The following is a 15,922-nucleotide window of genomic DNA, read 5'->3' as shown; positions in this document are numbered from 1 at the left end:
TTAAGTATTTTTGGTCCAAAAGCAAATTTCAGCTCCCCTTGTCATATTTGTGATGATATTATTGAGAGCATCATGGAAGTTCCTTATTGAGGCCAAGTCCTGCAAACTTTGTCCAGCAACAGCACCTCCTTTGCAGATGGAAAGAAAACAAGATAGCTGCTTGATGACTTTGCCTCAGTATCTGATAATGAGCTTGAAAGAACTGCATGATCTTCCTCCAGAGTTATCAGCCATTTTTATGTATGGTTTAGAGACAATGAATCATCATTGACAAACACATTTATGTATTTTCCAAGTTAACCAAAAGTGCACAAAATGAATATAATCATTTCCAGGATAAAAATGGACTGTAGAAATAGCAAGAATCTCCCCACAATGTCCCTCAAGTTTATTCAACAGACTATCATTAATTTTATCCTTTTCAAAGGAAACATTATGCTTCCTTCTTATTTTCGAAAATCATAAGGCCTGAACATTCTCACAGTTACAGACTCTTCTGGACAATGTTTTTATAACAGTAATGAAATTAATATCTATATGCAACCTCATTCACAACCTGTGATTGAATTTTATTCTTTTCTCTGCAACTCTGGCTGCTGGAAGCTCTACTCCCTGTTGCCCTTTAATCAGATTATTCTAAGTGTAAAATATAACAACACATAAAAATTAAGACTGAGAGCTGACCACTCCATACTCATGCCCTCACGTGACTCTAGCTCTTCTGTTACACCCACACCCACTTTCCTCTATCTTAATAACCCTCTCTCACTAAACAATGTTTAATCTAGGTTCTTCTAGGATTTTTTTTTCTTGTGGATGGATAGTAGGGTGTGCAGGACAGCATATCTTTATTTTGTGAGGCTCCCAGGTTATCACTGACTATTTAAAAATCACAGAATAGTAATCAGATAGCTGTTAAATATTACTGTGAAAAAAAAATAAATTTTCAAGACCGGAGGGAAAAAGCATTGCAAAGTGAGATGAAGAGGTGAGGCGCTGTGGTGCTTTGGAGCAGTGTCTCCGCTCCTGCTGTGGCAGCGGATGAGCTAACGGACACATGGGCGCTCTCCTGCTTCCTCCCCACCATCGCAAAGCACCCAGCATCACTGGCAGAGGAGCAGGGAATTTTACCCACTCTTTTTACAGGTTGCCCAGGGAAAAGCTCCTCGGTGATGCCCCTGTTATGAGGTGAGGAGCAGGGGTGAGAGCAAGCGTAAGCATGTTGCTTTGCATGACGCCAGGATCTTAGCCCGTATCCCTGATCCTCAGCCCCACAGGAAGGAGAGCTCGAAGGGATGAAGGGTCTTTGCCTGTGGTGCTGCCAATGCAGATCTTCGCATTTGTATCATTTCACATGAAAAATAAAAGCCTCAAAGTCATCAGTGGAGTGACTGTATTCTTCACCAGAATGGCTTACTAAAACAAAAATGGCTGCAGTTTCTCATCATTTTATTTTTTTTTCATAATTCATTCAATCTTTTCTTTCTCTTACAAAGTCAATTTTTGCTAGGTGCACTCCTGCAGTTTCTCTTTCACCTTACACAAACTTTTTGTGGCAGGATAACTGCATGTAGTTTTCCTGTCTTTTATGGAAATTAAGCTCCTTGTCCTTTAATTACCCTTTCAAGGAGCTGCTGGTGGTCAACAGTGGTCATTTGATCTGGTTGTATCTAGATATGCAGGTGGGTTTGCCAGGGGTATGAGCGGACTCCTGCGTATCATATGCATTAGGTGGCAGAAGAGCATCTCTGAGGCTGCACAGTCCCACAGCTCATGCTGTGGCTCAGCCAGCTCTGTAATTCTTTATTCTGCCAATGAATTCTGACATGTCCTCACAAAGACAGTCTTTTATGTATCACTTTTAAAGTTTTCAAGATCCGTCTGGACAAAGCCCCGGGCAACCTGTTTTTATCTTGTAACACACTTTTCTTTGAGCAGAAAGCTCTACGAGACATCTCCTAAGGTCCCTTCCAGTCCAAGTTCCACTGTGATTCTGGGGTTATTCTGGCTGTCATCCATGGAACTGAAAAGGCAAAAAAAGAGTTTTGCAAATTAGCATCCAAACCTACTCCAGTCACATGTTGCCAACTTCTTTGTACCATGATAGTCCTCAGCTTCCATCAATGACATATTGCCATTGCCTTCCTTTTCCTTTTAGCAAAGCTTCCCATACACCTACCACCTATTTTTACATTTCCTCTTTTCCTTTGGAGTCAATAGAGTAGGAATACTGAACTAACTACTGATATTAAAGGGAAAACTGGATGTAAGGGAAGAATGTTTTTTGCACAAGCTCATGGAGGATGCGTCTTCTCTAGCTCTGTAGCCACTGGCAGTTTCCACTAGCAGGTACCACAGTAACGGTTCTGGCTAGAGATGAGGAAAAGAGACACATGCTACGTACTACTACTGCTGTGGTCACTTACCACTGGCCTGCAAGGGGTAGCATCACCGTTCATTTCCAGTAACAGCACTGCCTGAACACACATCCTGCCTCTCCGCAGCTCTTTACCATTAATGCATTGCCCTTCCTGGGGGAAAGGTGTTGGGTCAGTACCTGGGCTCAGTGGCTATAGCAGGCTCTTTGGGGGAGCATCTTATTAATCATTAGACCAAAAATAGGTGCATTTCACTTTTGGTCTGCAGTGATGAGGTTGCTCTTAAAAGTCTCTGGCAGCTAGTGTCTATTGTAGCATGAGGAGGTGATGACGAAATGGCCAAATCTAGCGTAAGTTACATCAGTGTCCAAATCCCATTCTATTCCTGTATTTCAGGAAGAATTACTGCCTTCTAATGCTGTCTGAAGGAAATTATCACAATGCCTATTAAGAACTACATTATGATGCCAGCCAAAAGGAGCTTTCCATGAGCTATTCTGCTTACAGAAGATCTTACATATTAAGAGATAGTCTCTGCCCTGAGAAGCTTGCATTGCAGAGAAAAAAATGAAGACATTGGAAAAAAAGAGAACTTTTGTACTCGCTCTGATTTTTGATGGAAATTCTATTGTCTTTGCTGACTGTTGCTGTATTATTTACACAGCACCAGAGCTGTATGTGCAGCTGCCACTTTCCACTAGATCAGTGTTTTTCAAGAAGTTATGAGCTAGCAATAATTTTAATACATAGCCACACTTTTTTGATTCTTATTTTTGCAGTAACAGAGTCACAAAATACCCTCCTTTCCCTGTTCTAAGATTCACTATTCCAAAAAGGAGGTGAAACCATGTGACAAGCCAAGCCATGCTTAACAGCATTGACAACGATCAGCACCACATCTACACATTAATTTCGCTTTGAGGATGTTGGTATCCCAAGCAAGGATAAATTAACTTATGCAAGTGGTAGTTGTAAATTCAGGGAATGTCTTCATGTCTCATATATAACTCCAATTTTGGTTGTATGTCTGTCTTTCATTTCCCGCGCTTAAAATTTCAATTCTAAGTAAGTTTGTGGCAGTTCAATAAAAAGAAATACTGACACAACTGTAAACCTAACTCAGTTTAACATTGAAAAAAATATCTATTTATGAATACAGTCTAACACTTTCTCCACTAACTGAAGAAGCAGAACTAAGCTGGGACAACACAAGTCTTGTTTTATAAGAGTGACACCTAGAGTTTCATCTGAAAATTTAAAAGGTTCTTTTTTACTCATCCAACTTCAAAAGGCAATAAGCTTTTTTCAGTACTCATGACTTCAAATTACCTGTAAATTAAATAATTAATATTTTGCTATGTTTTAGTAAAGCTATAACACAAAATGTGTTGCTAAGTGGAGGTAGGAGGTATCTATCGTTTATTGGAACATTTCTCTATTAAAGATTTCTCTTTGTAGGCCCCATATATTGCCTGTCATTCAAAAGTGTTTAATTGCTTTGGAAATGCTGATTGGTGTTACTGCATGATGGTGTGCACCATGCACAGGGACATTACTGCTCTCATTTTATAGACGGAAAGCGTGCGATGTGTCTCAAGCCATACAGAAAATGAGGTGAAGAGCCCCTGCTCACTGCATACTCATGCAGCAGGACAGACTGGTTTTCGTGTCTGATGGAGGCAAGTGGATTGGGTCCTGCTGCAAGCTGATATCAACATCCCCAGCTCTGGAAGGTCTGGCTGGCTCCTTGAAGAGATAGCAGAGCTCACCAATGCACATTCAGGGTTTACCTTTCCTCCCCACTCTGCTGAGCCCTGAGAGGCACCATGCAAATCCCTAAGGGAGGTGGTGGTGCTTGTGGGGTGATACGTAATTAGGGGAAGCACCTAAGTGCAACTGGCATCTGTGGGAATTTGGTATCTAATCAGATCAGACTTTTTTTGAGCCTCTCTGTTTCCTTAAGTGTTACCTATATATGTCTGCATCCTGTCAAAAAAGAAGCAGTTGTACTCTTTTTAGTCACCCACTGGGATTTCCAGCAGGGAGTTGAATATTAACTGGATGTAAAAACCCCAGCCTTATGGTCCAGTACTGACTATTAGCTCCCATTGGACTCCATGGGGATGGTGGGACGTTCCCACTTAGTGGGGTCAGGCAAACTGGAGCTTCTTATTTTTCTGGTTCTTCCACTGCTCATCTTGAAACAAGCATCAGTGCCTTGGAAAAGCTTTCAGGCTTATGCTGTAGATGTGGGTGGTCAGGGATGGATACTGCTCCTTCAGGCACTGGAGTCCTGTGCCTGCCCTCCTCTTTCTCTGCAGCCTCAGGTTAATTAAACACATTAAGCATGCTCAGCCTGCTGATCCTTGTCCCCACCTTGCCTGCTCCTTTTCCCTCAATATGCCATTTTCACAACAAAACTTAATGAAATCTAAAAGAGAATTAGGGTTTGTTTTTTTTTTCCTGCTTCATTAGCCTCCATCATGTCATCTTACAGCAAAAGGAGTGTTCCAAAACAGCCAAAAAAAAAAAAAAAGGAAAAAAAAGAGTCAGTAAAGTATAAATAGTCTGAATTAATCTTATAAAATCCTCTCATTTTCCTCCTTTACTCCTATTCCCAATCTGTCCTGATCCTTCTGGGTCTGTGGAAATTGGAGAGCAAAGACAGTATGAAAATATTGATATAGATCCAAAAATGTAAACTCTGTGAAGGGAGGTTTTCGGTCATCATCTGACTCATTTGTGAGAAATAACATTGTCTTATTCATATCTTGCAGATTCTTGAGTTTGTATACTTGAATTTCCATCTTTGGAGCATCTGATTTCTAATTAGATGAATTTCCATCTAATGAGCAATGGCATTTACCTGAGAGCTGTCCACAGTGGATACTGCAGGATTTTTTTTCTCCTTTGAAGATGCTTTATGTTATCCCGCCTTTCTAGCAAGTCTTTGGGATATATGTGATCAGATAAAATTCTGGTAAAGGAAGAAAATAGTCGGAAAATGTATGAACATTTATTTACATAACTGTAGGACTTTGGGTTCTTAATGTGTTAACAGGTGGTCAGCTCCTCTGAAACAGGATGCTTAAGTCGTGATTACTAAAGTCAGCTCATGAATATCAGGAAGGACTTGCAAAAATGTGCCCCCATATCATGGCACTGATAGCGGGACTGAGGAGTATGTGGAGCAAGTGAAACTACTGAGCACTAGTCAGCTCTTCATTCAGTCAATGTTACTTCTCAAGAGCCTTAACCAGCTTTACCAGAAAACAGAGTCCTACCTTTTAGCATACATTAAATACAGTTTCTTCATGTTCATTGCTAGGAGGCCACACTAACCAGCCGATGCTACAGCAGGCAGCTGCTCATGCTGAAAGACTCTTGTCTTCCTTGCATGATCTTTTAAAGAGACCATGTTTGTTCTCATCGAAGATCACCACTTGCATCTGTTTGAGATCATTTGTTATAATAAGCCCCAATGATTAAAAATAGTGTAATTTTCATCAGAAGCTGCTGTTGCTGAGACTTGCTGAATGACTTGGCGGTCTCCCAAAATGATGGCATCCTTTTAAAATTTTTTAACATGCATTAATGACTAACTTACAAATCGCAATTTAATATTGTCTTTCTTTGGCTCTTGTCACTTGTGGCAGTGTTTCTAATTGGAAAATCCTCTTGCTGCTGTGCGTTGCCAAGAAGGCGGTGGAAGAGAGCCAGCCATGCTCCAGATCTCCAAGTCATCAGAGAGGAGGAGATGCACACAGTTTGGTGGCCAGGGAGGACCAAGGTGGGGCTGTGGAGCCTGTTGGTGGTGCAGGATGCAGGACCTGGACCTTGCTGTAGCAAGGGCTACTAGGTAGCTTCAAACCCCCAGGTGCAGCTCACAAGCAGATTAACTCACAGACTCCTGCTGTGCTATAAATTCACCACTCAGAGATCCAGCTCCACCAGCCCTGGGCTGCAGACGATCATGATGCAGAAACCATTTCACAGTCCTGGTTAGCTATGCTATCCACTTCTTGAGTTTTCCATATGGTGTCAGCTCAGGTAGAGCATTCAACATCTGAAGGTCACACATAAAGAACAGACCAAAGCCTTTTCATTAAACAGAGCATTTTTATTAGATATCAATTATTACCTTAAATTAATAACAATGACAAGCAACATACACTTAATTTTCTTACTTAGAAGGACTTGTGGGAGGAGGAGGCAGGCAGGACACCAAGTGCAATGTGCTCGTAGCTGCTCTGGAGGTCGCTCTTTCACTGCTGACAGATGTAGCTGACGCACCAGGCCAGCTCCAATGCTGTTGAAAGTTCTTTTCTCTCTCCTTCTGTGTGTTGAAATTACATCCAGGCCAATTGTGCATCCATTGGGCTCTCATTTCATTTTCAGGTCTTTTGGGTAGGGAGCCATTTGTAGCACAGAAGCAGCTTCTGGTCTGTCAGGTCCTTGTTCTTCATATAACAGTTTGTATGTAGGCCTGAATCCAGGGAAGGAGAATGTCCAGCTCATGGATGGCCTTGTAGATTCCCTTCTCTCCAAGCTGCCGAGGAGACAAAGATGTTAGGAAGAAGCCGCCCATGGCTCCTGAAGAGTACAGCTGGGAGCCACCACCGTCTGCTCTTACCTTATGAAATGTTCGCTTTATTTTTTTGACAGCAGAAGTTAACCTTGTGGATGGAGCACATGGGAGCTGAAGGGATGAGAAGAAACCGAAAGAGCTTGATGCAGCAAAGATGACGGTGAGAAGACATGGTGATAGGGAAGAGTTGAATGCGTGGTATGATACGATTAGCACTGCTGCTGAGATGTGTGCAGTCACCATCGTTTCAGCATCCCCTGCTGCTACAGATGTGTCATCCTACCTATGTACTTGCGTACTGGAAAGATGAGTTCACACTACAGAAAACTATAAAACTGTACCAGTAAATTTTCTTATTAGATGCTCTATTTATGTCAGGGATCCTTGTGTCACCTGCAGTTACACCTTGTGCACAGTGCAGGCTTGCTCTAAAGTTCAAGGCCATTTAACTTTGCATTTTTGGAAAAAAAGGCAGACCTAAGGGCAAAAGACCTTTACAAAGTACAGAGCGAAATTTTGCACCTTTCCAAAGACACTTTAAAAGGGCTTTGAACCTGTTTACAGAGTTAATGCTTCTCCCTGTTTTCCTGCCCATCCTTCCATCCTGGTTAATCCTACATGCTTTTATTGAGACAAAATTTCCATTAAGATTGCTCAGAGCTTTGCCTGCACGACTATACCCAACTCGTCTTATCCCAGTCCTTCAGCAATATATTTTCTGCAGGAATCCATCTCCCTAGAGTCTCCTGCAGTCTAGAGTTACAGGACTGCACTACCACTGCAAGATTTCCTTTGGAAATTGGCTTCCAGAAAGGAAAAAGAGCTATTTGCTCCAGCTCATCTCAGAGCAGCCGAAGGCTGCAATCCGGGAGGGGACCCACAGCACCGCAGTGATTGCAGCTCCGCAGCCTGCAGTGTTTGCAACACAGCGGTGGGAAACCAGCAGCTTTGCAGCGCCCGCGCAGCACCGCAGGTGTGAGGACAGCCCAATTTTAACCCAGCTGGCCAGATTACTGCCAGCATTGCCGCTCCAGCAGCGCAGCTGCAGTGCATGGGTCCCAGGCAGCTCTAATGTGCAGACCTTTCAAAATCATTTATCTGGGACAGTTCATCCTGACTTGGGGCTTTCTTAAAGGTCAGCTTGTATGCAGCAGATTTTCACCGAAATAATTTGGCAGCAGAACTAATCTTAAATGACTATGCTGTCTCCAGAGTTAACACACACTGCAAACTGCTCTTCCTGCATCAAGAGCAAGTAAACAAATGAGCAAGCAAGCAAGTTTTTTTTACATTTTACATTTAGAGCTCAGCTACACCTCTGCTAAAGCTCTGGCTTCTTCCTGAAACGATAGAGCATCAATTAAAAATCTTGCAATGGCTCTATCAGCTTCCTGCACACCACTCAAATTACATAAAAAATATCCATAAACTACTCCAGATGCCTAAGTCCATCCTCAGAAGCTACTTCATGTTATCACTGACACAGTGACATTAGGGCTCCTGTGCAGGTGAATAGGCAGTGCTGAGACCAGGACACCTGCAGGTGGGTGCTCACAGTGTGTGTTCACTTTACTGTGCAGGCTTGCCACAAAGCACAGAGCCTAATCTCAGTGCAGGAAAGGCATTTAGAGTTTTTAGTAGCTATGTGTTTTTTTGAAAGCAGGACATGGTCTCCTAAATCACTTATTCTTTCCAGAGATCTCTTGTGTGGACAAAACTAGGAAATGGTGGGGTGAGAACCTTAGCAATAATATTACACAAAGATTCTGGAACTTGTTGAATTTTTAAATAGCATGCATTCCTCCACTGTTGACTGAATTAGAGCAAGGGTTCATGAAATATATATACATGTATATTCATATATAAAGATATCTTTTTTTCCCTCAATTATCTAAAAGAACTTCGTCCTTGAAACATCATAAATTCCTTGCGTATGTTCCCATGGTGGAGATCGCTTCTGATAAGCATCTGATATTTCAGCTACATAATAAAACCTTAAGAGCTTTTTTAAGTAGAAGAGTTTGCTAATTTATTGAGGAATAATGCGATGCAGCCATCCCAAGCTTTGTATCAGCAAAAGATGCTAGGATTTTCAATGTGTTCACAGTTCCTATTAAACTTTTATATGGTTTTATAGTGCTGCTTTTAAATTGATGCAAATGACCCATAGGTCATTTGTTGCAGTTTCCAGAAAATGAGAAGAATAGTGTAGAAAATTTTGACAAGTCACCATTCATCAAAGAGCTACTATTTTTCTGTGGTAAGGGAAAGTCTTTTTTCTCCTATCAATGCTTTCTTAATATACAGAAATTTAAACAGTAAGCTATTTAGATCTGTGTTGGGTAAAAAACTAACATTAATTCTGAAAAAGAGTACAGGAGCTTTGAGAACTCCATAGCATTTTGTCTCCGAACAGCACAGAAGTGAATGTAGTTATTAGGTTATATAGCAAGTTTCAGGCCATAGTAGTACCACAAAATAGCTGATATTCTTAACTCTGTCACAGTTAGTACCCTGAACTCCTCCATATGTACTAGCACTTGTATATGGCATAATTTATTTTTCAGACAAGAAGGGCATTTCTTTACATTTTAAGTAGATCGTAGCATACGACAGCTGGAATTTTGATAAAAACACAATAAATTAGAACAGTGTGTTGAATACAGTATAATGCCTGTAAGTCACAACTACTTAGCATGCTTTTAAATGTAGAATCTGAAAGTTGGTGGGGTTTTCTCTCATTTCTCTCATCCTTTTGCTCTATACAAATATTTTGAATGTGTTCTGAGCTGTAACACCTCTGAAGCTGCTTGCTCCTGAATTGCGAAGATTTGTGCATATATAGACCTAATGTCCTTTTCTTCCATGCTACTGCACAGTTCAGATTAGACAATTTTACTTCAATAACATTTCCCTGACTTCTCAGCTCCCTTTCACTCTTTAAAACTGCCAAAGACATATGCCTGGACACAAATGGTTATATTCACCCTAAATCAGAGTTCACTTTTTTTTAACACTGCAACATGCAAGAATAGTAGATCTCAGGAAAAAAAAAATGAGACCACCATGGGACATGAAGTTTTCAGGCACACCTATGCATAACAGCCAGGAAAGTGAGACCTGGCATCGTTTGTGGGTTCTGCTAACTCATGAGACCATCAGTTCTTTCAGGATTCAGTATGGCAGAGCAGAGATGCCCTGTGAGTTAATATTACACACAACCAGTGGGTGCGCTGTTAAAGTACTTCGTTGTGCAAATGCTCTGAGCTACATTTCTCCCTACATTTACCCTGCCCCCTTGCAGCTTGGACATGCAGGACCAGGCTCTACCTCCAACAGCAAGGTTGGGTTTTCTCCAAGGCACATCCACAGTATTGCACACTCTCCTCGGAATCTCTCTCCAGGAGGAAAGAAGCAGAGAGATCTTCCCTGACTCAGCAGAAAAGTCCTTGGGAAGCTCCATCCTTTGCGGTGTGGAACACCCTGTGCCTCTGAATCCTTCTACCTACTAAAAGAGTACGGCCTTTTCTCACCCTTCATATAGGAAAATTTCATTTAGCTCTCAGGAATGTACTCACACAGGTGCTCAGGTTCTCTTGCAGGACCTGGAAGGCACTAGTAATGTACAACTTTTCTCTTCCGGCTTCAAGATGAGTAAAAACATTTTTCATATAAAAGGACAAGAGCTGATCTCGAACACTGCAGTTGCTCTGAAAACAAAGCGGGGGAAAATTTGCCTAATGAAAAACTCAGAAGCCAAATCTCGTATAAAAGACAGAGTTTGGTAAATATAAGTAAAAATACAATTTTAGTAAAACTACAAATGTTTAGAAAATGTACAACCTGTGGGAAAAAATCATGAGTTTTAGTATATTATTAAATTGTTCCTTCATTTTTTTAAACAACTGAGTATAACATTTTGTTTCTGAAAGAAAGGCAGGAGGATGCTGTGCTGTCATGGAAAGGAATATGAGCAAGACTAACCGCAAACAGAAGTACACACAACAAATCTATTTAACACTCAAAGCATAGAAGGAAGATGAATAGGAAAATTAAGTTGGATCAGCTTGGACGAGTTGAAAATTTCATCTGAAGGTAGCAGAGAAACAGGGGTCCTGACTGCAGTTCCTCCGCATTGATGTCCTGCACCATTTGAGATGCTGCAGGGTATTCCAGAGCTGGTGCTCTGAAAGAAACCAGTCATGCTAGATGCCCTGTGTCAAGCCTTCTTGGTCTGTGCTATGTTTTGAATACCCAAAGGTATTTCAAATGACTATAGGCTTATATTTAGGCAACTGAAACAAGCATCAGGTGTGAAATTCCCAGTGGAATTCAGCTATGGATTAAAGCACCTGAATGGTGTTGTCCACATGCCCACAGGCATCCTAGGATCCAAGGCAATCAATGAAATCTAGTGGAGCCCAAAGGCAGATTTGTATTTATAATATATAATATTATATATATATATATATATATTATATATATAATATATAATATATATAATATATATATATAATAATTATCTATATCTAGATAATATCTACAGATCTCTACTTAAGGGCAAACTGACTCTGTCAATGCTATTCACTAGATCTTAGCATAAAGGAAGCTGAACTCGCTTGTAGTCACCCAAATTCAAGTCTCGCTCCCATGCTGAATCACACTGGAGGACTCTAATCTCTCTCTCTCCCTGGAAACTAGCAGAGGGACAAGCCCACAACAGCTCCTTGGGCATCCCAGATGCTCTGCATCACGATGGGGCCACCTGTGGCATTGCACACCCTCAGCAGAGTGTGTCTCAGCCACTAGCATGGCCACTGTGGCCCTGGCCCCCATACAGGTTGGTTAGTCCCCAGAAAGGGGAAGGTTGCACATGGCCAAGCTCACCTGGGAGCAGCACGTGCCACCATGAGCATGGTCATCCTGAGCACCGCAATCACCCTCGCCCAGCTCCCCCAGAGAGCACCAAAAGGCAAATGCCACTGGGTGGGCTTCCCACACCCATGGTCCACGTTCACCTGTCTCTAATGGCCCACAGGAGAATATCCCCTTCTGAAGGGTACAGGTAATGCTAGTCCTCTAAGCAGAGGATTGGATTAAACACGTGACTGTCACAAATATAATGTCCTTCACAGTTAAATATATCTGACTTTTATGTCAGCAGTTGTTCCTTTTGACCACGCATTCGTACCTCTACAGACCAAAGGAGAAACAAAATAAGAAAAAGGAAAGCCAGTAGTATAATTCTTACCATAAACAGCATTTTTGTTGTCTTTTTTAGCAGTCTTGTGTTCTTGATGAGATCCTTCTGTAAAATACAATGTACTAGTATTAATTAATGTTTGAAAAGAAAGGGATTTTTATTCTGGTTTGTACAAAACTTAGCTCTGTGCAGTAGTGATTCATAGCTAGGGTTGCTGGATATTATAGTAACGGTAGTAATGATAATAGTATTCAGATGCATGAGGAGGACTCATCAAAACTGTGTCTTATTCCCAGCCTAGCTGCAAACTTCTTCCATGAGCTTGGCAAACTCATCTCATCACTCTATACCTCTTCACTTCCCTATCGGTAAGTATGGAGTAGCAGCATTACCCTGTCTCTCAGACCTGTAGCAATCGTTCAGCTGTTAAGACTTCCAGGTACTCAATAATGAAGCTGCTAAAGAAGCATCTACAAATAAAATTAACTTTTCAACTGGTGGGATCAACTTACGGGAACAGATGATTTTAAACTAGTTGCCTTGATATACAGGTTCTCTGTCACTTGGAAGAGGAGTCCTTTTCGGCAGGTATGCTTTCCTGTAGGTGACTTTTTCCCTTCCACAATGAAAAGACAAAGCAGAATAAAAAAACGCCCAGATCTGAAAATAGCATATACTTTCATCTTCGCTCCCAAATCTTCGTGCTTCTTTTACAGTCACAAGAGTGTATGTGATACAGCAAGACCGGTTAGATGACAGAGGTTAACCTAATTTTTGTTAACCCTCAAAACAGCTTCTGTGCTGAGATCTCACGTAGATAACCTCTTGGTTATGTGCTGTCTGATCAGTATTGTTGCTGTGCTTTTTTATACATCTTGCTCCACTTTCAACAAATTTGACCACAGTCATCTGTGACGTTTTCTAAACGATAGCTCCATATTTACTGGCAGCAGGGTCAAGGTTTCCAAGAAAGAAGAACTTCCCTCTCATGTGAGAAGTCTTCTTTTTTTTTAAGTGGTGGTCAGTGAAGAAAAAGTAGTTAAGTTGGTTAGGTTGGTTTTGTCATACCAAACACATTAAATCTTTTTGGATTTTTCCACGAAACTTTATATCAGCACTTTACATAAAGGTAGCATACCGAAAAAAAAAAAAAAAAAAAAAAAACTTGATAATTTGCTCTAAGAACCACTAAAATGTCGGAAGTTGGAGTGAACTGCAATAAAAACTTCACTTTCTGTCTTTGAGAAGATAAGTGCTTCATTTCAGGGACATAGCACCAAATAGCAAAAGAGTGATGCCTATTTAAGTCTCCTTAGTTATTTAGTCTTTTGCCAAAGCAAAATTTGCCCCCTGTAGATGCAGCAGGTTGTTGAAACATGAAGGAGGTGTGGGCTCCAGAGAGGGCTCTAGGTCATGCCTTGGCGTCTCAATGCACCCAGTGCAGATCAAGAGCCAAGGCTCACTGAGAGGGCACAGATAATTCCAGCATGTCCAACACAGAGGTGGTAAAGTTAAAGTTGTGGAGTCAGAAGGTCACTTTTCTACAGGGAAGCCTGGATAGAGTTAGTCTATCTGTGTTTCTGACCTCCCTTGATCCAGGCAAATGCTGAGGGCTTTAGGGTGGTCTAAAGTGAAATTGGAAGAACAGGATAAGCCATCTCAGGTACAACTGCATATACGCAGCGAATATACTCCAAGGTTAGACTTGACTTAGAAATCCTGAAGTGACACCAGTGATGTGAAGCTCCTAAGCCAGGGAAGGCTTTAAGTCAGCCCTCAAGACCCACAGGACTGTCTGAGTTGCATACGAGAGCAGGTGGAAAATAGTTTTTCACTAGGCACAGCAATACTTCTGCTTATAGTGATGCCATTTTTATTGGAAATAAAACTAGATTCTTTAAATATTCATGTAGAAAAATTTTATTCCTTTAATATGTCATGAACAACACAAAAGAGCCTAGGCAGACTAGGGAAGTGGATTAAGCTACAGTTGAGACCCCTCAAGAGGATGCAGAGTGACCAGTGGCAGAAGTGGCAGAACTGGAGGTCCTTGCCAGCTCTGTAACCACCGTGGCACCACCAGGCTGCCCCAGGAGCAGGGAACATGCAGTTCACACCTGGGAACCTGAATCGGCTCTGGGAAGAAGAAATGTGAGAAGAACTGGGAAATAACCTCATCTTTGCCTTGATCCAGCTCACCACTTGCACAGGCAGATGTGCTTACAGCCTCCTGATCAAGCTGGATGCGCATCCTGAGCATCCTTCCCATAGCAGCTTTGGGAATTGTATTTTACCACAGGACCATCCACACATCCCAGAAGCTTCTCCAGAATTGGTCTGAACACTCTAAATTCTGTCACACTTTCCAGATGAGATGTATCAAACCTCACCGCACCAAGGTGTGTGGACAGCAGATGAGCCACTTACTCCTAGTTTGTTCCTAGAAGAGTATCTCAGGTAGGCAGAACAGAGTCAAAACGCAAAACTGCCTCAGGTTCCCCAAGATGCGGTACTCCCCTGATCAACAGCTTTTCACTAAAAATAAATAGGCCACCTAGTCTAGATGTAATGTCTTTTCACAAGAAAAATCAATAATGTTCAACATCTCTGAAACTTCCGATGTTGCTGGAAAACACTTTACCTCACAAGTTTCATTTTCTCTGTTCTGTGAGCTCCTATCACTGTGCTTAGAGGGTTATTATAGCACTAATACTATTGCATTGGGCTCTAGTGGTCTCCACATGTGAATCAGCAAGCAGCTTAGTGAATCTAGCTAACATTCAGGTAGGTGGTGCAGAAGGATGGTTGCCATCATTAAAAAAAAAGAAAGAAACCCCCCTTCTTAAGGTTTTCCTGTCATAGAAGGATCATGGGCACTATTTACTATTAGATCTTGCAAAATCTGTCACCTTTTTTGAAATGGTGACTTAATTCACCGTATTCAGCAAATAACCTTATCCTATAAGCTTCTCAGTTTGCTACCTGTTCAGAACATAGTTTTTTCCTTTGAGGTCTCATTTAGTGCTTTGCACACTGAACTTGCCTGGCCACTTTATCACGGAGGCATAATTATGGTATAAATAACAAATAATGTTGAATACCACAGAGCTGGTCTTCCTCAGTGTTTACGGTTATATGAAGCAATGGAAGCAGAAGAAATTCAAGGTCACCTGCCTATTTGGCAACACAGACAGAAAAGAGCTTCCAAACCTAAGTGGGAACTACAGGAGTTAGTTTAATGAGCCTGCCCCCAGAAGAACTGGGCTTTCACAGCAATGAAAAAATAAATACAAAATACCGTGAGTAATTAGGGAACTGATAACACATGGGAAGCTCACGTGTTTCAGTAATACAAAGTGTGTTAAATCATGATCATAAGAATGAAAAAAAAAAAAGAACGATGAGAAAATAATAACAAAAAATTTAGAACAAAAATGCTTCAAAGATTACCAACAAAGTGGACAACTTATCTGAGAAGAAAATCTTGCCTAATACATCTGGATTAGGGACAAGTTTTCAGAAAAAACTGTGAGTGATCTACAATGAGGAAGATCCCAAGGATGTTAGATGAAAACAAGAAACTACCAGCTTGGAGGATAATCTTTTTTTCATCACCTTGTCATTAAGATGGAGTTGTCTTGGTCTAATGAGTTAAATACTACTAATATTATCTTGATTTATATAAAATTAATACGTACACCTACTGCTCCTAGAAAGTTCCATTAATCTACATAAATTAACAAATATACCTAC

At 41.2% G+C, this 15,922-nt stretch overlaps 1 protein-coding gene across 1 annotated transcript; it reads right to left on the bottom strand.

Moving 5' to 3' along the window:
- Positions 1-6,738: 6,738 nt before the first annotated feature.
- Positions 6,739-12,852, bottom strand: IL26 (interleukin 26). The gene is made up of 5 exons (XM_088522916.1): positions 12,682-12,852; positions 12,218-12,274; positions 10,545-10,676; positions 7,012-7,077; positions 6,739-6,927 (listed from the first exon to the last, which is right to left on the bottom strand). Exons 1-5 carry the CDS (start codon positions 12,850-12,852, stop codon positions 6,841-6,843), a joined length of 513 nt encoding a protein of 170 aa, XP_088379042.1. The 3' UTR covers positions 6,739-6,840.
- Positions 12,853-15,922: the final 3,070 nt, after the last annotated feature.

The sequence above is a fragment of the Tinamus guttatus genome, unplaced genomic scaffold (assembly GCF_059628265.1).
Source record: "Tinamus guttatus ecotype Peru unplaced genomic scaffold, ASM5962826v1 Tinamus_guttatus_pri_ptg000171l, whole genome shotgun sequence".
Taxonomy (NCBI): Eukaryota; Metazoa; Chordata; class Aves; order Tinamiformes; family Tinamidae; genus Tinamus; species Tinamus guttatus.
Note: the sequence above shows the minus strand (reverse complement) of the source record. Positions and strands in the feature narration are given on the sequence as shown.

What these genes read in the sequence shown, in the direction of transcription:
- IL26 (XM_088522916.1), bottom strand. Translation starts at nt 12,852, where the DNA reads ATGAAAGTATATGCTATTTTCAGATCTGGGCGTTTTTTTATTCTGCTT. An exon ending in AAGAGAACCTGAGCACCTGT is followed by an intron (nt 7,078 to 10,544) that starts GTGAGTACATTC and finishes TCATCCCTTCAG; the next exon opens with CTCCCATGTGCTCCATCCAC. An exon ending in TAAAGCGAACATTTCATAAG is followed by an intron (nt 6,928 to 7,011) that starts GTAAGAGCAGAC and finishes TCTCCTCGGCAG; the next exon opens with CTTGGAGAGAAGGGAATCTA.